The sequence below is a fragment of the Mustela lutreola genome, chromosome 7 (assembly GCF_030435805.1).
Source record: "Mustela lutreola isolate mMusLut2 chromosome 7, mMusLut2.pri, whole genome shotgun sequence".
NCBI lineage: Eukaryota > Metazoa > Chordata > Mammalia > Carnivora > Mustelidae > Mustela > Mustela lutreola.
Genome location: NC_081296.1, coordinates 132,629,444 through 132,651,982, shown reverse-complemented (window position 1 = coordinate 132,651,982; position 22,539 = coordinate 132,629,444). Strand labels below are relative to the sequence as shown.

Here is a 22,539-nt window from a genome sequence, read left to right as displayed (position 1 = left end):
TGTCATACTTCTTTCTAGATCTGAAACAGCTTCCATGATTTAATTCTCTGTTCTTTCAATGTCATAAAATATTTCTAAGAGCTCCTTTAATGCATGTTTTTTTATTGGCATCATTTCTTTTGGGACATCTTCATCCTTCTGTCTGCAATCACTTTTCTCATTGATGTCAATAATTTGCCTTCACTAATTCCTTTTTTGGAATATCTAGAGTCTCTCAAATGGTGGCAGTATCACATTCACATGGTCAGCTAGTTCTCCTATGACTCCATTTACATATGATTCAAATGTCATTTCCAGCATTATCACATTTTGTTTCTTTGCTGTTCCTTCATCTCTGCTGGACATTTCCCTCTTCCAGTTATTCGCTTTTATAAAGTGTCATATGCGTTTATCACTAGAAGACAAGGGGGCAATACCACTGCACAAACAGTAAAACTGTTTGTGGACTGAATAGCAGGTGCTCAGGGACCAATCACTAATGACTTTAAAAGAAGTGGTGTAATTAGTCACCTATCACCATATGCATTTGTTACTTACATAGTGATGCACACATTGAAGAGCTAGCAGCAAAGCTTGTACTTTGTGCAATTATTCATTATTCACAGTTAATATATAATGGTAGCCACAACCTGAATCCTGCTTTTGGGACCAGCTATTATTTAAATTCAATTAAATAATGGTAATTTAACATTATGCATATTGGGACCACGCAAAGCAAGGACTACCTATATCCACAAAATTAAAATACACAATAGCAAATAAACAATGGATGGGAGAGTTATAAATGGTGTTAAAGTGTCCTAAAGTCCTTGAGTTGTCTGAGAAATGCTACCAGTACTAAATTCTATTAGACTTTTATAAGTAATGAATATGTGTTTTATTTTCTTTTAGTATTTATTTTTTTATTTAAATTTAATTAATTAAGCATAATGTGTTACTAGTTTCCGAGGTAGAGTTCTTTGATTCATCAGTACCATATAATACCCAGTGCTCATTATATCATGCATCCTCCCCAATGTCCATCACCCATTTACCCCATCCCCCAACCTAGCAACTCTCAGTTTGTGTCCTATGATTAAGAGTCTCTTATGGTTTGTCTCCCTCTCTGATTTCATCTTGCTTATTTTCCCCTATGTTTCTCTATGATCCTGTTTTGTTTCTTAAATTCCACATATGAATGAAATCACATAATTATCTTTCTCTGATTGGTTTATTTTGCTTAGCATAATATCTTCGAGTTGCATCCACACCATTCCAAATGGCAAGATTTCATTTTTTGATGACTCAGTAGTATTCCAGTGTGTGTGTGTGTGTGTGTGTGTGTGTGTATTTGTGTGTACATCTTCTTTATCCACTCATCTGTCAATGGACATCTGGGTTATTCCCATAGTTTGGCTAGTATGGACACTGCTGCTATAAATAGTGGGGTGAAGTTGTCCCTTCAGACTACTACATCTGTATTTTTAGGATAAATCCCTAGTAGTGCAATTGCTGGGTCATAGCTCTATTTTCAACTTTTTGAGGAACCTCCATACTGTTTTTCAGAGTGTCTGCACCAGCTTGCATTCCAACCAGCAGTGTAAGCAGGTTCCCCTTTCTCTGCATTTGTTGTATCCTGACTTCTTAATTTTAACCATTCTGACTGGTGTGAGGTGGTATCTCATTGTGGTTTTGATTTGTCTTTCTCTGATGCCCAGACATATTGAACATGTGTCTGTTGGTTATTTGGATGTCTTCTTTGTAGAAAAGCCTGTTCATGTCTTCAGCTCATTTCTTGATTGGATTATTTGTTCTTTGGGTGTTGAGTTTGATAAGTTATCAATTTTGGATACTAGCCCTTTATCTGATATGTCATTTGCAAATATCTTCTCCTATTCTGTCAGTTGTCTTTCGGTTTTGTTGACTATTTCCTTTGCTGTGCAGAAGCTTTTTATCTTGATGAAGTCCCAATAGTTCATTTTGCCTTTGATTCTCTTGCCTTTGAAGACATATCTAACAAGAAGTTCCTATGTCCAAGGTCATAGAGGTTGCTACCTATGTTATCTTCTATGATTTTGATGGATTCCTGTCTCACATTAAGGCCTTTTGTCCATTTTGAGTCTATTTTTACGTATGGTATAAAGAAATGGTCCAGTTTCATTCTTCTGCATATGGCTGTCCAATTTTTCCAACATCATTTGTTGAAGAGACTGTCTTTTTTCCATTGGACATTCTTTCCTGCTTTGGCAAAGATTAGTAGACCGCAATGTTTGAGGTCTATTTCTGGGCTCTCTATTCAGTTCCATTGATCTATGTGTTTGTTTTTGTGCCAGTACCGTACTGTCTTGATAATGATAGCTTTGTAATAGAACTTGAAGTCTGGAATTACGATGCCACCAGTTTTGGTTTTCTTTTTCAACATTCCTCTGGCTATTCAGGCCTTTTTTTTGGTTCCATATAAATTTTAGGATTATGTGTTCCATTTCTTTGAAAAAAATTGATGGTATTTTGATAGGGATTGCATTAAACATGTAGACTGCTTTAGGTAGCATAGACATTTTCACAATATTTGTTCTTCCAATCCATGAGCATGGAACGTTTTTCCATTTCTTGGTGGCTTCCTCAATTTCTTTCATGAGTACTTTACAGTTCTTTGAGTACAGATTCCTTGTCTCTTTCGTTAGGTTTATTCCTATGTATCTTATGGTTTGGGGTGAAATTGTAAATGGGATCAACTCCTTAATTTCTCTTTCTTTTGTCTTGCTTGGTGTATAGAAATGCAATTGATTTCTGTGCATTGATGTTATATCCTGACACTTCTGAATTCTTGTATGAGTTCTAGGAATTTTGGAGTGGAGCCTTTTGTGTTTTCCACATAAAATATCATATCAACTGCAAAAAGTGAGAGTTTGACTTCTTCTTTGCCAATTCAGATGCCTTTTATTTCTTTTTTTTTTTAAGATTTTTATTTATTTATTTGACAGACAGAGATCACAAATAGGCAGAGAGTCAGGCAGAGGTAGAGGGGAGCAGGCTCCCTGCTGAGTGGAGATTCCCAACATGGGTCTCAATCCCAGGACCCTGAGATCATGACCTGAGCTGAAAGCAGAGGCTTAACCCACTGAACCACCCAGGTGCTCCCCTTTTATTTCTTTTTGTTGTCTGATTGCCAAGGCTAGGACTTCTAGTACTATGTTGAATAACAGTGGTGATAGTGGACATCCCTGCCATGTTCCTGACCCTAGGGGAAAAGCTCTCTGTTCTTCGCCATTGAGAATGATATTCGCTGTGGGCTTTTCATAGATGGCTTTGATGATATTGAGGTATGTACTCTCTGTCCCTACACTTTGAAGAGTTTCGATCAAGAAAGGATGCTGTACTTTGTCAAAGACTTTTTCTGCATCTATTGAGTGTCCTTTCTTTTATTAATGTAGTATATCACATTGATTGATTTGCAGATGTTGAACCATGCTTGCAGCCCAGGAATAAATCCCACTTGGTCATGGTGAATACTCCTTTTAATGCACTGTTGGATCCTGTTGGCTAGTATCTTTATGAGAATATTGGCATCCACGTTCAACAGGGATATTGGTCTATAATTCTCCTTTTTGGTGGGGTCTAGGTCTGGTTTTAGAATCAAGGTAATGCTTGAGTTGGGAAGTTTTCCTTCTATTTCTATTTTCTGAAACCACTTCAGAAGAATAGGTATTAATTCTTCTTTAAATGTTTGATAGAATTCCTCTGGGAAGCCATCCGGCCCCAGACTCTTGTTTGTTGAGGGATTTTTGATTACTGCTTCAGTTTCCTTGCTGGTTATGGGTCTGTGCAGATTTTCAATTTCTTCCTGTTTCAGTTTTGGTGGCTTATACATCTCTAGGAATGCACCCATTTCTTCCAGATTGCCTAATTTGTTGGCATACAGTTGCTCATAATATGTTCTTATAATTGTATTTCTTTGGTATTGGTTGTGATCTCTCCTCTTTCATTCATGATTTTATTAATTTGGGATCTTTCTCTTTTCTTTTTGATAAGTCTGGCCAGGGGTTTATCAACCTTATTAATTCTTCCAAAGAACAAGCTTCTAGTTTCGTTGACCAGTTCTACTGTTGTTTTGACTTCTATTTCATTGATCTCTGCTCTATACTTTATTAATTATCTTCTCCTGCTGGATTTAGGCCTTACTTGCTGTTCTTTCTCCAACTTCTTTAGGTGTAAGGTTACGTGGTATATTTTAGACCTTCCTTGTTTCTTGAGAAAGTCTTGTATTGCAATGTACTTCCCTCTTAGGACCGCCTTTGCTGCATCCCCAAGATTCTGAACAGTTATGTTTTCATTTTCATTTATTTCCATGAATTTTTAAAATTCTTCTTTAGTTTCCTGGTTGACCCATTCATTCTTAGGAGGTTGCTCTTTAACCTCCATGTATTTGAGTTCTTTCCAAATCTCCTCTTGTGATTGAGTTCAAGTTTCAAAGCATTATGATCCAAAAATATGCAGGGAATGATTTCAGTCTTTTGATACGGGTTGAGACCTGATTTGTGATCCAGGATGTGATCTATTCTGGAGAATGTTCCATATGCCCTCAAGGAAAAATTTATGTTCTGTTGCTTTAGGATAGACGGCTCTGAATATATGTGTGAAGTCTATCTGGTAGTAAATCTGTGCTGAAACCAGAACCTTCCACTCCTGCTTTGGAGAAGGGCTATTGCACAACTTTCAGTCAGCTGAAGATGGATTGGTAAAAAGGTGTCTATACACAAGTTTCAAGTTATTTTTGCTTGTGCAGAATAATCCATATTTTTCCAAGACTGAATGGGCAGTCTTGTGGCTTTCTTCCTTTTCAATATTCCCAAAAAGGCTACATGAAGTTCAATTCTTTTTTTTTTTTTAAGATTTTATTTATTTGACAGAGATCACAAGCAGGCAGAGAGGCAGGCAGAGAGGCAGGCAGAGAGAAGCAGGCAGGGAAGCAGGCAGGGAAGCAGGCTCCCCGCTGAGCAGAGAGCGCGATGCGGGGCTCGATCCCAGGATCCCGGGATCATAATCTGAGCTGAAGACAGAGGCTTTAACCCACTGAGCCACCCAGGGACCCCTGAAGTTCATTTCTTGATGAGCCACTTATAACAGCAGTTCCTTGAGAGCCAACATGACAGGTGGATCAGATTTCCCTATGAGAAACAAAATTGGCCACCTGACAGCAAAATATCCAGAACGGAAAGTCCTTCTTTCCTTCTGATTATGTACTATATGTCTCCTTTCAATAGTCTTATCCCCATCATCCTTTTTCCTTCACAAGTCTAAACCTTGAGCTGATATGAAGGAGACTGACATCAAGAAAAGAAAATTCAACTCAGAAATGAAGAAAACTGGAAAGTATATAATACACCCCCAGAGCATCTCAATCACCCCTGCTACAGTACAATTCAGTGTATTGCTAGAGTCCAGAGATGAATATTGGCAGCTTGAAGAGATCATTCCCCCACCCCCCACTGGCAGTTAAAGGGCATCAAATAAATACTGGGCAAGAGGAGTTTGCTGGGAGAGTTAGAAATAAAAAGCTAACCAATTTTTATCCCTGTAATAATTCAGTGCCAGTGGGAGCCAAGTACTAAAAAAAATTCCTCTAATCATTATGTCACCATCTCTTATTAAGAAGCCAGGGAATCCCAGAAATAGAAAATTCATTTCAGAAGACCCCTGAGGGCAATTTAAAGCCTTAAAAAATTACAATAATAGTAAATTAGCTATTGCTCTTCAGAGGCTTACAGAGCAGCAGAAGCATGGAAATCAGGTTGAAAAAGTTGTGTCCAGATTACAAGCTTCCAGAGCTGCTCAACATTCTCTAAACCTTAGTTGAATCTTGAAATACCTTTAAAAGACATACAACTTAATACAGATGGAGTGGATCTTTCATTTAGTGATAGTGTGAAATTTGCTCCTTAGCGGCAACAGATGGTTTTCATCCTTTTCAAACTCAGGTTACATTAATAAGTACATTAAGACAATACATAAAAGAAATATTATAGCAAAGCAGGGGGAAAAGCCCAAACTGGCAAAATACCTCAAGGAGTCACAAAGTTTTCTTGCAGCCTTCAACTTGGATCTCCCTCTCAGTTTTTCTGTGGAGAGGTGTAAGAACAATTTTCTCATGGATGTTAAACCATGGCATCAAATGGACAAATTGTTTATCAAGGGACTTTAAAAATCTGACCCCAAGGAATTCAGGACACATAAAGGCAATTCAGAGGTATACTTCTGACTTGGGACAAATTCCAGACTGAAGAAATTATCATCTTGGATAAATGTTGTAATAGATGAAACGAAGTCCAGGTTTTTGTTTTGTTTTGTTTTGTTTTATGGGTTTTTTTTAATTTTCTAAGGATTTTATTTATTTATTTGACAGACAGAGATCACAAGTAGGCAGAGAGGTAGGCAGAGAGAGAGAGCACGGGGGAAGCAGATGCCTTGCTGAGCAGAGAGCCCGATGTGGGACTCGATCCCAGAACCTTGAGACCATGACCTGAGCCAAAGGAAGAGGTTTAACCCACTGAGCCACCCAGGCACCCCAATTTTTTAAAGGTTCTACCACCTTCAGCTATCAACCATTTCTGATAGCTCAAGCAGAAGTTCATCTTCATCTTTTCCAGGATCCAAGTCGATCTCAGCTTCCAATTTCCCTCCTGAAATTTCCCATTAGTTTCTCAAAATCATCCTACATAGAAAGGGGACACTTTCCTGTTGAGGTGAAGGTGAGTCAGAGGGTTTTCATGGCCATCTGGGATGAAGGGCCAGAAACTTCCAGAAGGGAGGAATCTGAAGGGGACTGGGCTGGAGGCAGCACAATCACTCTAGATTTTTCCATCTCAGGCATAGTGACTGACTTGTCCTCAGAAAGGAGTGGGATAACCACTACAGCTGCTTTTTTAGTGGAACTTTCCTGTAGGATGCCTGGAGCTGAGCGGCTTCACAGCTGCAGTCACAGCAGGGTGGACCTCCACTGCCTTATGTTTGGGGGCTGTTTAGGGGGTGAGACAACTTTAACCACAAATGGCTTCACATTGACTTTGGGTTTAGCTTTACCCCTTTTTTCCAAGGTCTGTGCTGCACATCTCACATTCAGTAATGTGTTCCCAGTGCCTCAGGTTTCTACCTCTGCCTTTTGGAATGGCTTTGTGGGAAGCCACTTTGCCAGGTGCTGTGTGAGGCCCGGCACAGGAGTGAGCACTGGCTTTTCTGTTGTCTGAGTATTCCAAGAGTCTCCATCTCCCCAAAAGTGTGTCAACACTGATTTTTCCTTCTGTGAGGTTCCCCTCTCCAGCTATTTTGGCATGTGCTTCCGTCTCATGGTCTCATTTCTCTTGACTTGAGTTTTAGTGACGCCAACTCCTGTGGTCTCTACTGAGGTCTCTTCAGCCTCTGTTCTAGAAACACTGTTCTGAGAAGCATCTTCACTTCCTTCTTAAAGTTTGTCTTCTTTTATACCTGTTTTTGTTTGTTTGTTTGTTTGTTTTTAAGATTTTATTTATTTATTTGACAGAGAGAGATCACAAGTAGGCAGAGAGACAGGCAGAGAGAGGAGGAAGCAGGCTCCCTGCTGAGCAGAGAGCCCGATGCGGGACTCGATTCCAGGACCCTGAGATCATGACCTGAGCCGAAGGCAGCGGCTTAACCCACTGAGCCACCCAGGCGCCCCCTGTTGTTTGTTTTTTGATTCAGAGAAGCTACCTTATGCCTGGGGAGGGGGGTGGCCTCAAGCTGAGGCTGTGAGCTAGTCCTGCTCTCAGAGCTCTGCTGTACCTGCAGTGCCTTCCCCTATTTAATTTTCTCCAGCATCTTGATGTGCACTACCTGCATAGACTATGTTCTACCTGCAGGCTCCTCTGATTGTTCTTTGCTGGTAACTATAGGTGGCGAAACCACTGTTTGGTTCCTGTTTGTTTGTTTGTTTGTTTGTTTTTAATTTCACTATCAGTCTTTAGTCACATCCTTTTTGCTTTTTTGTCTCTCTGCTTCCTGCTGCTGATGTTTCATTTCAGCCAGGATCTCAGAGAAAGTTTCAAATCAGAGAGTGGAGATGCTTCTTGTTCCTAAAGTAGAATCATCAACTTTTGGAATTCCTTTTGTCTTGAGTTTAACTTGCAATTTTACATGTTTCTAATTAGCTTTTTTAAAGAATTTCTTCTAATGTCTTCACATGGATCTCACCAACTTTAGTGACACTCTCTGCTGACTCCCCTCCATGTTTAGACCAGCTGACTTGCCTAAACGCTCCTTGAGACTTGGAAACATGAACTTTCTTTGGTGGTTTGCCAGAGTTAGTAGTAGCTTCCACTGTTTTCCTTAACCTCTGTGCAAGGCTGTGCTTTAATGAAGGATTGCCCTCACCACCTACTGAAAATTTTTGTTTTACCCGTCTCTTGGTGAGACTCAGTCAAACAAGTCCCCTTGTTTGCTGGAAAAAGTTACTGTTCTCACTACAGTCCAGACATTCTCCTCTTCAGGACCTGGAATGGGCTGAGGTTGGTGTAAAAGACTGGAAACTCCAGAAGAAATTTCACCTTGCTTCTTGGATTTTTTCCTTCATTTTCTTTGATTTAATTCAAGAGTTTTTATTCCAAAATTCAAACATTCCCCTTGCTTCAAATTGACCCCGGGTTTCTGGGCAGAGGCTGTCCATAATCCATTATGAACTTTGGGAGGCAGTTACAGGATGGATGTCTTGGTTTCATCACCTTTTTCAGACAACTGACCATCAACATCTCCATCATCACCTGCAGCATTGATTATAACTGGTAGATGGGTGGGGCTAGGAACATTTTCGAACTTTCTATTCTCATAATACTTTGCAGCTGAAGGGAAGAATTAGACTGGACAGACAATTTATTCTGTTGAACTGTGAGCTGGTTAGCCTTCACTTTCCCTCTGGTGACTCAGACACAGTGGTCAACAGTTTTGCTTGGAGGCAGGAAAAGGCCATCAATATAATGCCCTCCTTTGTGGATGGAAAGTGCAGTTAGTTTCTGACATCCCTTTGGCTGATTTTCCCAGTAACAAGGAATCTCACATTTTTTTGTCAATCTCCATTTGCTGAACACTGCACACCTATTGAAAACAGCTCCCTTCTTGCCATGATGTGCAGTTTCATTTCCTAGTGCAAATTCACAGTGATGGGAGGGACAGCTGTCACCTTTGGTACATGTAGAACAGAAAAAAAAAAAATAGCAGTCTTCTCCTTGATTAGGCAGACTGGGTAGATCCTTAAATCAGAAGTGGCTTCTCGTAAACAAACCACTGCTTTCTCAAGGTGAGGACCAGCTCTAAATCCTCTTGAAATGGGTTTAGTCTTCCAAAAGACAACTCAATCACAGAAATCTCTTTAAAATGCAATCATTAGTTGGTTGCTCTCAGTAGGAATCTCTGTGTCTTCCCTGAATTCCAACCTATTAGGCCTTTTGCTCATTCCTAATACAAGTCAATTTTCCAGCAAATTTTTGGGTAGGGAGTATCCCCCAATCCTAAAAAGCATCACTATCACTAATTCCACAGCTTCCTTCTCAAGATCCAGAACCAAAGCCTACAAGATGTCAACAACATGGGCCTTCCCTATAAGAATCCACACTTACCATGGGAGTTTAGAGGGTGTTCCTCATGAGGGTTTCATCAATCCAAACCTCCAACATTGTCCCCCATTCTGGCTTGCTGCCCCATCTTCCTTCTTTCTTAGCCACTGCCACCTGTGTTCCTCAGAGCAGCAACACCATAATGATTATATGTTTTAATCCATAGGGCAACAACTAAAATAATTGTAAAAGAACATATAACTAACAAGCTAACTGTAGTGAGGATTATCATCACAAAAATAAATTAATACAAGAGACATCCAGGTGGCTCATTTGGTTAAGCATCTGACTTGGGTTCAAGTCATGATCTCAGGGCCCTGGGATTGAGCCCTGCCTGGAGTCCCACACAGGGCTCCGCACTCAGTGGGGAGTCTGCTTTCTCACTGTTGCTCCTCCTGCTTGTTCTCTCTCTCTCTCTTTTTCTCTCTCTCTCTCTCAAGTAAACAAAATCGAAAAAAAATTAAATAGTACAAAAAGGGCAAGAAATTAAAATAAAGAACTTCTAAAACAAATACTAGATTTAATACCAAATAATCAGTATTTATATTAATTGCATTAAATGTAAAAGGACTTAATATTCCAATTACAATACAAAGATTGTCAGGTAGGTTAATAAAAAAAATTCAACTATATGTTTCTTACAAGGGACATACATTTAACACAAGGATATAGAAAGACTAAAAGTATTAGGATAAAAATATTAACATGCAAACAATAACCAAGAGAAAATAGATATAAATTCCCCACTGTACATTAACCCTGAAGTATCACTATATATAAAAATGGAAATTTTATTATGATAAAAAGGATTACTACAGAGAGATATAATGATTCTAAATTTGAATATCTGTAGGAGCAGAGATTCAAACCATGTAAAGCAGAAACTGACAGAACTGAAAAAATAAAATAGATAACCACCATCATAGTGGGGATTTGTTTCAATAGAGCTTTATCAGATAGAACATCCATACAAGAAAAATAAAAATACTAATAAGAAATTAATAAGGCTTGAACAACATAATTTGCAAACTCAACCTCATTGACTTGTATAAAATATTGTATCCGGCAATTGCAGAGTATGTATTCTCTTCAAGGACACACAGAACGTTTATCAAAATTGACCATATGTAGGGCCATGAAAGCAAGTCTCAGTAGCTTGCAAAAAATTCAAATCAAGTTCTCTGATCAGTAAACAATGCACTTGTAAACAAGCATGAATCAAAGAAGAAATCACAATAGGCACTAGAAAATAATTTCAGCTAAATGACAATAAAAATATGACAAATCAAAACCTATAACATGCAGTTAAAGTTACACTCAGAAGAAAATGTATAGCTTTAAAAAGAATGGGTTGGAAATGAAGGCTAGAAATAAATTATTTACATATCTTTCACAGAAATTTACAAAGGAACAGTAAATTGAAACTAAAGAAAGTGGAAAGTGCAATATTCAAGAGAACTGAGAATCTAGGTCAGTAAGGACAACAGTTTAAATTCAAAACAAAATCTTCAGACTCCAAATATAGTCTTCATTTATTCATTTGATTTTCTGCCCCTTTCTCAAAAAAAAAAAAAATCAAAGAAACCAATTTGTAATGAAGCTCTATATACACCCTACAGCTCTTAAAAGCAACTGCTTTGTTATAATTATGGCCTTTTCCTCATTAAGATTGTAGGCGTTAACATTTCTCTTAGGAATATCAATTTTCTCCCTATGAGCAAAAGAGTTAATTTTATAGAGCAAAGAAACTACTAAATACAAAAATTAAAAAGAGGATAATTCGGCAAGTGGATTTTTAAAAGGCTATTTCTCTGATGTATGAGGTAGTCAGTCTAATATCTTAGAAAATAAGAGAATAATACATCTTGCATTCTGCAGATTTGCCTAATAGATATCCTACATTATTATCTGCAAATGGTTTCAGTTGGCACAAAGGGTAAGTAAAGACTTTTGGACTCCTGCCACACAAATGCTTAATACCTTTATTTTGTAATCATTTATTAAGCAATGACTATAAACAAAGCATCATGCTATTCGCATGACAGAAAGAAAGCTGAAAAATCCGCCTCCTTCCCTTAAAGAATTGAGATAGAAAGCATGAAACCAAATGTCAGTATAGAATGATCTGTCTCATCTAATTCATCTCCTGTGAGATGCACTCTGCGGGGAGTGCTTCTCTAGCACTCCCCGCAGAGAACTAAAGCTGTCTTATTTGTGAAGCAGTCAGTCCCTCACCAGGTTGGTTCTGCTGCAAGCAGAGGTACTGAACTAAGGTGTGCTGATGGCCAAGGTCATCGCATATTGCTAGCACTTACTGAAAACGCTCAGGGAGAACATTAGCAGTTAAAGAGCATAATGTCATTCGGTTGCATGGATGTCCTTCCTCAGCAGCCCTCCCTCTCTCCCTGTGCCTTTTTTTGGTGATGTGATTTGGTCAATTGGCTGAATTAGGGCTATGGAAGGACTCGTGGCTCATCATTCCCACTTCTACCCATCCCTTCACTGCTTTTTCAACCTTCTCCTGCTAACGCACTATATTTTTCCTGTGAGTTGGGCTCCCAGTTCTTGCTTAGATTGTGCCGATAGGAATTACAAAGGTAGAAAATATGCGCTAAAATTGTTGGTGACCTAGGGCTGGCATTCCAAAGATAAATAGCTATCTACTCTGTCAATAAATAGTTATGTTTAACACAGTGCTAAAACTGGTCATTGCATCTTACAGCTATCCACAGGATTCAAAATAGTGGATCATTCTAAACTTACCTAGACCCTCTCCCTTGGCCTCTCTGATTCCTTGGCTGGTCTTTCTCATTCCTTACTTTTAAACATTGGGGTTCCATATGACCCAGGCTTGTATCTTCTTCTCTTCTTCCTCTATGATTCTCTCCATGTGACCTTAACTGACTCTTCTCAAGTTTACACACATAGTCTAGGTCCCTCTTTTTAGCACTGAGCCATTTACCTGCTGGTCTCCTTGATGTCTCTTCCGAGATGTCTCACATGTATCTCACTACTTAAATGCCCCAAACTGAAATCAGCCTCTCCCTCTGATCTACCACTCCTCCATTATTTGCTGAGCCAGTACATGGCACATCCATTTATCTTACTGCAAATTCCAGATACCTGAGGGGTATCCCTGTGTCTTCTTTCCTTCTCACCTCTTTCTTTTTTTTTTTTCCTACTATTTTTCTTAAGATTTTTTTTTTCATTTATTTGACATACAAGAGATCACACATAGGCAGAGAGGCAGGCAGAGAAAGAGGAGGAAGCAGGTTCCCTGCCGAGCAGAGAGCCTGATGCGGGGCTTGATCCCAGGATTCTGGGATCATGACCTGCGCCAAAGGCAGAGGCTTAACCCACTGAGCCACCCAGGCACCCTGCTTATCACCTCTTTCTAATCCTTCACCATGTCATGTTGATTCTACTATCCTAATATGCAAAAAATGTACCCCCTTCCTCTCCACTGCCAAGACCCTTGCACAAGCCATCATAATTTATGGGAATTATCACATGGAGATGGAGAGGGCCTAGTTGAGGTTTTTTTGTTTGTTTGTTTTTTGTTTTTTTAAGATTTATTTATTTATCTGAGACAGAGAGCAGGGGGTAGGGGCAGAGGGAGAGAGAAACTTAAGCAGACTCTGCACTGAGCATAGAGACCCATGCTGGGCTCAATCTCATGACCCCAAGATCAGACCTGAGCCTAAACCAAGAATTAGTCACTTAACCAGCTGCACCACCCAGGCGCCCCTAAGCCTAGTTTCCTAACAGTCACCTTCAAGGGGCCAGGCATGGAAAGCACAGTTATCTTAGACCCTCTCTATTGATCCAGACACTGCTGAAAAAACAACCAGTGATCCCAGTGAAGGCCACGTGAGACAGAAGAGAAGTACAGTTTACCACTGCCTGAAATCCTAATCCACATAATCATGACCTCTATAATAAAATAGTCGTTATTTTAGCCACTTAGTTGGGGTGATTTGTTATACAACAACAGACATCCAAAAGAGGTAGCAATTACCCATAGCAATGGGTAAAAGACATTGAGGATTTATCAGAGAAAATTACAAGAATGGCGGGTTTCTTTATAACTTACTGAGAGTCCTAAATGAAAACAAAACAGTTCTCCTGGGTTTTAAACTTCAGCTGGAGTACAGTCTAGCCCCCCAAAATAACTTTTTTTTTTCAAAGATTCATTTATTCATTTGAGAGTGAGGAAAAGGGAGAGAGAATCTCAAGCAGTCTCCACACTGAGCACAAAGCCCAATGTAGGACTCGATCCCACAACCCTGAGATCACAACCTGAGCTGAAACCACGAGTCAGACATTCAACTAACTGTGCCATCCAGGAGCCCTCCAAATATAAATTTGATAAAGCTTACACCTGTAAAATGGTGAAACACAGACCACTTCCATCTTCTATTTCATGTTTTCTATAAAGAAGCCAATAGAACATTGACTGTTGCCATTGTTACTCCTACTAAAAGCAGCCACCAATTACTGAATACCTTTTATGGGCAAGCATTCTACTAAAAGAGCTTCACATACCCTATCCCACTTAATCTCACTAAGCCTCAGGTCCACTATGTAAAATGAAGACGGTAATACACACCTCACAGGGCTCTTGCCCAAATTTCCTCAGCTAAGAATTTTCAGAGTCAGAATTTGAAAGAAAGAGTCCCTCTAAAACTAATGCAATTCATAATATCTCTTCAATTAAAAATGGAAATAAAGAAAATGCTACCCTCAAAGGATGTTTTTACTTTAATGTGGATTTTTTGAAAATCACAAGTAAATAAAAATTCTATAATTGGGTAGATAAAAAGTGTGATTTACGGCAGATAGTGTGATAAGATCTAATATTGGCTGCTTCATTAAACTGAGTCAAGGGAATTTGTTGGAGGTTTCAAGAGTATCGATTTTAGTCCCGATCATTAGATAATCATGCAATCAGCTGACTGCCTCTTCCAAGAAATTTGGAGAATCATTTTTATAATGTCCTATTTCCAGTGGAAAATCTACTGGTAAACTCACATTTTCTTCCACCTGTTTTCAAAATCTGAAGATATAAACTCTCTTTGAATTGACATCTATTATTTTTTTAATTCATCAATAAATTAAAAGATGCATCAACATCATGCTTATCACCTTTCAGTTATATTTTTCCCTTAATTGTGGAACATTAGCTTTGAAATACTTCATTGGTAATAGCCAAAGTAGAATAATTAAGATTTCTCTCATTGAAAAGTCTTGATAATTTAGAAATAACTTTTTCTGTGAATTTATAGACTATTGCTGAAAAATTACTGCCAGTCTGAAAATCAGGACTTTAAAAGCTAAGGACCTAGTATATACCAAGCGCTTTGACAGATTTTATACTCTTTGATCTAGTAATTCCACTTCAGTAAATTTTCCCCCAAGAAAATAAACAGAGGAGTGAGTTTACATAAAAGCCATTTGTCTCATAGTTAATTTATAATAGCAAAAATTTGGAAGCTACTCAAATGCTCAGCTAGAAGGGTCTAATATGAAATACTGAACAACCATTAGAAATCTGTTGCCACAGACTATTTAATCCCAGAGGGAATACGTTTGATGTAGTGTGGTTTTAAAAACACAAAACATACTTAAAGACAGGGAAAAAAAATGATTTTCTTTATATCATGGAATAAGAGGTTTCACATCTTTTTGATGTGAATGTGTTTAAGACTTTTCACAATATATTATCTTCATAGTTAGATGGAATAAACCTTTTAAAAATTAAGAGTTCTTTCAAAATACATCAATTTTAAAATGAATACTTGATGTAAATTCATACTACCTGGGTGACTTATTGTGTGATAGGAAACCTATCAAAAAATGTTACTTTAAAATTAATTTACCTAATTCTTAGTCCCAGTTTTCACCTCAGTACTGTGCAGCATTTAAGGTATGAAAATTAATGGCTTTGCTAATACATACACACCTTCTTTTTAAAGTAGTTAAGTAATTAGTTACTACTTCTACCTCCCAGATCCCACAGTTAAGTTGCACATAATAAATGTCCAGTAAGTATTCCTTTAGTTTTAACCAATCTCTTCCCACTCTCCCCACTAGAACCAGAACACCTAGTCAAAGACAGAGTGGCCTGCCTTCTTTTTTTTCTTTCTTTCTTTCTTTTTTTTTTTTTTTTTTTTTTTTTTTGAACTAAGGTACTTAAAAGCAGACTAGAAAAAAATTGAAGATCAAATGCAAGTAAGTTGAAAAAAAGCCAGGGGGCCGGTCAATACCTAGGTTTTTGGTTCTCATTCTCATTCAGTTTCCTGTTTTACACAAAGTAGTTTTGCACATTAATTGCATTTGTATTTCTTAAAATTCCAGCGATACCAGCTAGAGACCTTCTCTTCAGGTCTCTTATTCCAATTCAAGGTCCTTGCCCATGCAAGCCTGGAACCTTCTCATCTCCGTTGGTCCCATCTTACTTTGCAGGTGAAAAGCCATGTCAGTTTCATTCTTGCCCTGCTTGCTTCCCAGCTTGGCCTCTTTCTCCTCATGAACTGGGGGCATTGAGGGTGTGGGCGAATATCTCTAAGACTAGGAGCAGAGTCAAATGCTATGACCTAATGCCAGTCAAGAGGGGAAAGGGGGCACAGGACAATGGAAGGAAAAAAGAAGTTGGAAAGTTCCTTAATAGTAGAAGGATTTAAGCCTTCATTTCTCCTCCGCTTGCCTCTCTCTGCCCAACCTGGGGACTCTCTTCTACCACTTTGCTGATTTCCCAGACGGTGTGGGTGTAGGCTGGGGTGCTAAGTGCCTGCCACGACAGCTGTTCTGAACAAGCCAATTTCTCTGTTATTTGCTCTTGTTAAGAATGAACAAATAGGGCACCTGGGTGGCTCAGTGGGTTAAGCTGCTGCCTTCGGCTCAGGTCATGATCTCAGAGTCCTAGGATCAAGTCCCGCATCGGGCTCTCTGCTCAGCGGGGAGCCTGCTTCCTCCTCTCCCTCTGCCTGCCTCTCTGCCTGCTTGTGATCTCTCTCTGTCAAATGAATAAATAAAATTTAAAAAAAAGAATGAACAAATAGGGGCACCTGCGTGGCCCAGTGGGCAAAGCATCGGACTTGTGGTTTGAACTCAGGTCGTGATGTCAGGGTCATGAGATCAAGTCGCCCCACCCTCACCCCCACGGGGCTCTGGGCTCAGTGTGGAGTCTGCTTAAGATTCTCTTCCCCTTTGCCCTTCCCACCCACACTCAGAGTATCTGACACTTTATATGTTTTTTAAATTTTTTATATAGAATATATATTCCTTTGCGTTTTTTGAAATTCAGGACTTTTTGTGTGCCTTTTATTTCATTTTTTTTTTTTTTAACTTCGAACAAGATAAAATAGGGGCGCCTGGGTGGCTTAGTTGGTTGGGCATCTGATTCCTGGTTTTGGCCTCAGTATTGATCTCAGGGTCCTGGGTTTGAGCCCTGGCAGGGTGAGCAGGTGCCCACTGGGCTCAGCTCAGGGCGGAATCTCCCTCCCCCTCTCCTTTTGCGCCTCCCCTCCCTCACAGGTGCATGCACTCCCTCTCTCTCTAAAATAAATAAATAAATCTTTAAAAAATAAGATAGAATAAAAAGTGAAAAGTACACATTCTTAGCTTCCATTCTACCTACCAGAGACAACCACAAGGAACACTATGTTCTTTATTTTAAGAATTTTGTTGATGCTTATTGTATTAGTTTGGGTAGGCTAAGAGCTAAGAAATAGACAAAATTAAAGCTCTGTGACAGCCTGGAGGGAACTGAAGGTTACTTCTTGCTCATGGGACAGTACCGGGTGGAGGGGCAGGGAGCCAGGGCGGTGCTCCTCCACGCCGTCACTCAGGGACCCCCGGGGGCTGATCCAGGGCCCTGCCTCCCTCACCTCTTGTCCTCACTCTGGGGAACAGCTCTATGCCAACCTGTCATGCTGGTGTGATATATATGTTTTCTTTCTCTCGGCGTCCCCAGTGTCCTGACAACATAGCTAGCCGCCTGCACTCTTGGGCTGTAATTGCTTCACTCAGAATTGTAGCGAGTCAAGTTCACCCTCCCATGCAGGCTTGAAACTCACTGGCCTTCGGACTCCCTGATTACCCTTTTCCTCTTACCAGAGCTCTGCGAGTGCTCACTTAATTGTCCTCTCTGCTTTCTTAGAAAAGGTTATCCAGCTGCATTCACTTCTGACCTCTGTCTCCATTTGGCTAAGGTAGCAGCTCCTGCCCCCTCCCCTTCTGACTTCAGCAGAGATTTTGTTTTTCTAGGTTTAAAGATGTAATTGACAGGTAACCCTGTGTGAGGTTAAAGAGTCCAAGGTGTTGATTTGACAGACTTACATTACTTACATGACTGCCATAACAGTAGCACTTCCATCCTGTCACCTAATTGCAGTTCTTTTTTGTGGCAAAGACAGTTTAAGAGCTCTCTTAGCAACTTTCAAGGATGTAACGCAGTATTCTTATTATATTATTAGCCATCATCGCCAGGCTGGCAATTAGAATCCCAGAATTTGTTAATCTTAAAAATGGATGTATGCTTTGACCCCAGCCCTCCCCAGCCCCTAGTAACCGCCACTCTCCTTTCTATTTCTCTGAGTTTGGCTTTTTTAGATGCCATATAAAAGTGAGGTCATACAGTATTTCCCGCTCTCTCAGCAGAGTTTTGTTGTTGTTGTTTTTAAAGTCACTTGTGAGCATGAGAAACTGACTGTCTTCTTACCTCAGACAGCGGCTTCCTTTCCTTGATGATTCTTGTGGTAACTCTTGCCTGTCTTAGATTTGCCCTAAGAAATCCACCTATTTTGGGGCACCTGGGTGGCTTAGTGGGTTAATAAGCCTCTGCCTTCGGCTCAGGTCATGATCTCAGGGTCCTGGGATCAAGCTCCGCATTGGAGCGCTGAGCCTGCTTCCCTCTCTCTCTGTCTGCCTCTCTGCCTACTTGTGATCTCTGTCAAATAAATAAATAAAATCTTAAAAAAAAAAGAAAAAAGAAAAAAAGAAAAGAAAGAAAGAAAAAGAAATCCATCTCTTTTGTATCTCCCCTCTCCTGGCCTCTCCTACCTCTTTCAACCATGTAGGTAACGGCCTACTTTAGTCAGCTGGAACTCACAGCAGTTTTTCATTTCTCATTCGCCACCTCCAGAGCTCCTTCAGCGGGCTGCCTTTCACTGGAACATTCTCTTAGGCCACTCTCTCAAGCCCATCTTGTTCAACAATAGTCTCTCATCCAGCAGTTTGCCAGACCGCAAGCTCTCCTAACTAGTTTATATTTGACTGACAGCAGTTCAAACCCTTTTCCCATGGAAAGCTCTGGCAAGAAGTTTATTGCTGAACATGCAGAGAGAGGGCACCTGAACTCTATAGCGTCTAAAAGTATCTGAGACGGGCATGGCAGGGACAGCTATGGGATTGTGCAGTAGGCAGCCAACCAGCCCCGTTTACCCAGGACAGACAGAGCTCCAGAAATAGGGTTTTTAGTCTCAAACCAGGACAAAATTTTAAATCTACTTTAAAGTGATTCTTTCCATGCAGGATCTTGATTTTGGGGTGAGGGATCCTAAGGGTCTTGGCATATAAATTGTGGATGCTTTCTGTTGAAGCATGGACGTGTCTTTCAAGAGGATTCAGTCAAGAACAATAAAGTTAGCTGTCTGGACAAAGTTTTGCTAATGGAGATGATAGACCAGTAACTTTATATTAACAAGACAGTAAGTTGAGGTGGAAACAAGATAGTTTCTTTCTTTCTTTCTTTCTTTATTTTTTGAGAGAACAAGTGCTTGAGTGGAGGGGTGGGGAGTGGCACAGGGACAGAGGGAGAGAGAGAGAGAATCTTAAGCAGGCTCCAGGCTCAGGGCTGAGCCTGACACAGGCCGTCTCGCACAACCCTGAGATCATGACCTGAGCCGAAATCCAGAGTCCAGTGCTTCACCAACAGAGCCAGCCCTGGGCCCCAGTAGTTTCTGATCCTATCCTCTCTTTCCCAAGATCTGTTTCATACTCCACGTCCTTAGTCAGATACCACACCTAGTGTTGTTGTTTTCTTTTTTTTTTTTTTAATTCTGTATGAACATTGCAGCACCTCCAACCCCAAGTCTCTGATGTCTGTTCCAGCTTTCTTTCTACTCAGGAGAATAACAGCAATAAAACTATTGTTCATAGAGCCCTCACTGTGTGCTAGGCTACATGTCAAACTCTTTATAGACATTATTTAATTTCCACAAGAGTCCTATGAAAGATGTGGTATTATTATCCCTGTTTTATAGATGAGGGAACTATGGCTCAGAGAGGTCAACTTGCCCAAGGTTGTGTAGCCAGAAAGAAGTGGCAGAGTCAACATTTGACCTCAGTTCCCTCTGGCCATTCAGCAATTAAAAGGAGCTAACTACTGCTGTGTATTACAACGTGTATGAACTTCACAGACACCGTGCTAAGTGGAAGAAGCCAGATAAAGAAAACTACATGTTTGCAATTTCAGTTATATGAAATGTCCAGAGAGGGCAAATTCAGAGATAGAAAGCAGATCCGTGGTTCCTAGGCATGGGGGACGGTGGGAATTACCTGCACATGGGCAAATGGGGTTTTGTCATTGATAGAAATGTTCTAAAACTGGGTTGTGAGGATGGTTGCACAGTTCTGTACGTTTACAGAAAATTACCTAATTGTATACCAGCAGTACATGAATTTTATGAAAATTCTCTGTCAGTAAAATCATTTTTAAAAGTGCAGGGCTAGGGGCGCCTGAGTGGCTCAGTGGATTAAAGCCTCTGCCTTCAGCTCAGGTCATGATGCCAGGGTCCTGGGATGGAGCCCCGCATCGGGCTCTCTGCTCAGCGCGGAGCCTGCCTCCTCCTCCCTCTCTGTCTCTCTCTCTCTCTCTCTCTCTCTCTCTGCTAGTTTGTGACTGTGAGTGAGTAGATGCAGGTTCCCTTAGCCTTCGGGACCATCTCTAAGGAAAGAGGATACAGGTCTTGCTAGGTTCTTGTCCTGTTCATAGAAGCATAGAGAGTGCCTTTAAACTCTTTCAACCAATCCACATGTGCTGAATACATTCAGTTTTACCAATGAGACCCTCTTTCTACCTGTCGTGAACTTCACTGATGCTGACTGTGCATGTTGATTGACTTGTCGATGATCCTAAGTATGTAAGTTGCAGACTTACGTGGTATCACATCGCATGTACTTAAGTCTTCAGTTACTGGTATAGAACAATCAGCACAAGGGAACTCTTAAGACTCACCATAGCCACTACCTCTGAAATAGCAACTGGCAGAAGCAGCTCATGGCCCTCACTGCCTTGTTATCACCCATCGTTTAGCCTGCGCAGTGTCCGCTCCAGGGCCAGGATATGTGCTATTGGTAATAATAAAGATATCTGTTCTCAACACACCATTGGAGATTTTCTTCTCTATTTAAATATAAAAAGTTGGGGATGGCAGGTGGAAAGGCTATGAGACTACAATCAAGAGAAAGGTCTCCCATATATGAAAATGGACTGGAACTAAGTCAGGGTTGGGGGCGGGGGTGAACAGCCAGTGTGTCCCTGGGAGGAGTTGGCTCCTGATGGGACTGATTCTCAGAAGAAACAGTCCCTGGGGCATTGCGTAAATGTGTATATTTCTCATGAACATTTGTTAAGTCTGATTCATAATGTTTTTAACTTTGGTAAGAACAGAAATGGATATATTATATGAATGTGTTTTCTGTAACTCTTACAGAGAGATTCGGAATACCAGAAGCTTAACTTCCATAGACCCTGATGCCCTAAAAGAGCTCCCCCTCTTGAAGTTCCTGTAAGTATTAATGCCTACCCCATTCTACTTTTTTTTTTCCTTAAAGAGAATTATAATGTTGTTGTCTGCCCACAAGTCTCCCTAGGATGATGTGGGCCAGGGTCATTTTAGGAGTATATGGCCTGAGACAAATCACACCGTGTGACTTACTCCCCGCTCTTTCCCATCAGACAAGGAGTCAGGTGAAATGATCCACATTTTAAAAACCTATTTAAAAGTCAGCATATAATGCTGGGACCAAAGACTTGATCCAAGAGACATGAGGGAGAAAATACCATGATATATACATAGCCTTTACATGGAGTATAACAGAACAAAACAAAACCAAAAAACTCTAAGAGTCCATTGGTCAATTTTATGAGAAATGGGTATCACAACAATATCAATATGAAAGTACTTGTCACACAGAAAATAAAAAAGCCACAAAGGGCAAAATCCAAACTCTTGAAGGTTGGGGTAACAAAAAATGGAAGAAACAACACTATTGCTTTGTTTTGGCAACACCTTGTGAGCTAATTATAAACTCCCTGAGAGCAGGAACCACAGCACTTTACTCTCTATTGCCTCTGTACTGGCTGGCACAGAGTAGATGCTCAATAATAATGTGCTCAATTGATGTGTATGTCTCGTCTCAGGTCCTCTAGGCATCAGCTGGAAGAAACAGTCCCTTCTTCCCTTCTTTCTGATTCACAGGCATTGTGAAAGATTAGAACACAAAAGCATTATGAGAGGAAACAATTAAAATCAACCTTAATCCTAAGACTCAGAAATAACCATTATTAACATGTTAGTTTGTTTCCATCTAGGGCTTTTAAATAATAGTGTACATCCATATATACTTTATGAATTAAGACTTTAAGAATGAATAGAAGTTATCCAGGAAAAGAAGAGGGAGGGGCAGAAGAAAAATACAGATGGATGGACCAGCATGAGAAAGACACAAAGGTGTGGAACCATATGGCTCATTTGGGGCCCTAAAAATAGCTCAGGATGAAGAAGTGGGAGTGCAAGATGGCAGGGAGAGTAAAGAGGATAGTGTTGGGAACTGTGGCTGGAAAGGCATCCGGGAAATAACAAAAACTTATGGGACAAGGCAATCATTCCTGTGTGGACTTCAAGTTTCAATCAATCAATAGTTCTTTGATATG

The 22,539-nt window shown here is 40.1% G+C and overlaps 1 protein-coding gene and 1 pseudogene across 2 annotated transcripts in view; one reads left to right on the top strand and one right to left on the bottom strand.

The window, feature by feature from the left end:
* TSHR (thyroid stimulating hormone receptor) overlaps positions 1-22,539 on the top strand; it is a 165,621-nt gene that overhangs the window by 100,992 nt on the left and 42,090 nt on the right. For both annotated transcript variants that reach the window (XM_059182626.1, XM_059182625.1), the window contains exon 5: positions 21,317-21,391. In XM_059182626.1, coding sequence (XP_059038609.1) covers positions 21,317-21,391 — 75 coding nt within the window. The remainder of the gene's footprint in view (positions 1-21,316; positions 21,392-22,539) is intronic.
* On the bottom strand, positions 6,555-9,078 carry LOC131836805 (zinc finger CCCH domain-containing protein 11A-like; annotated as a pseudogene).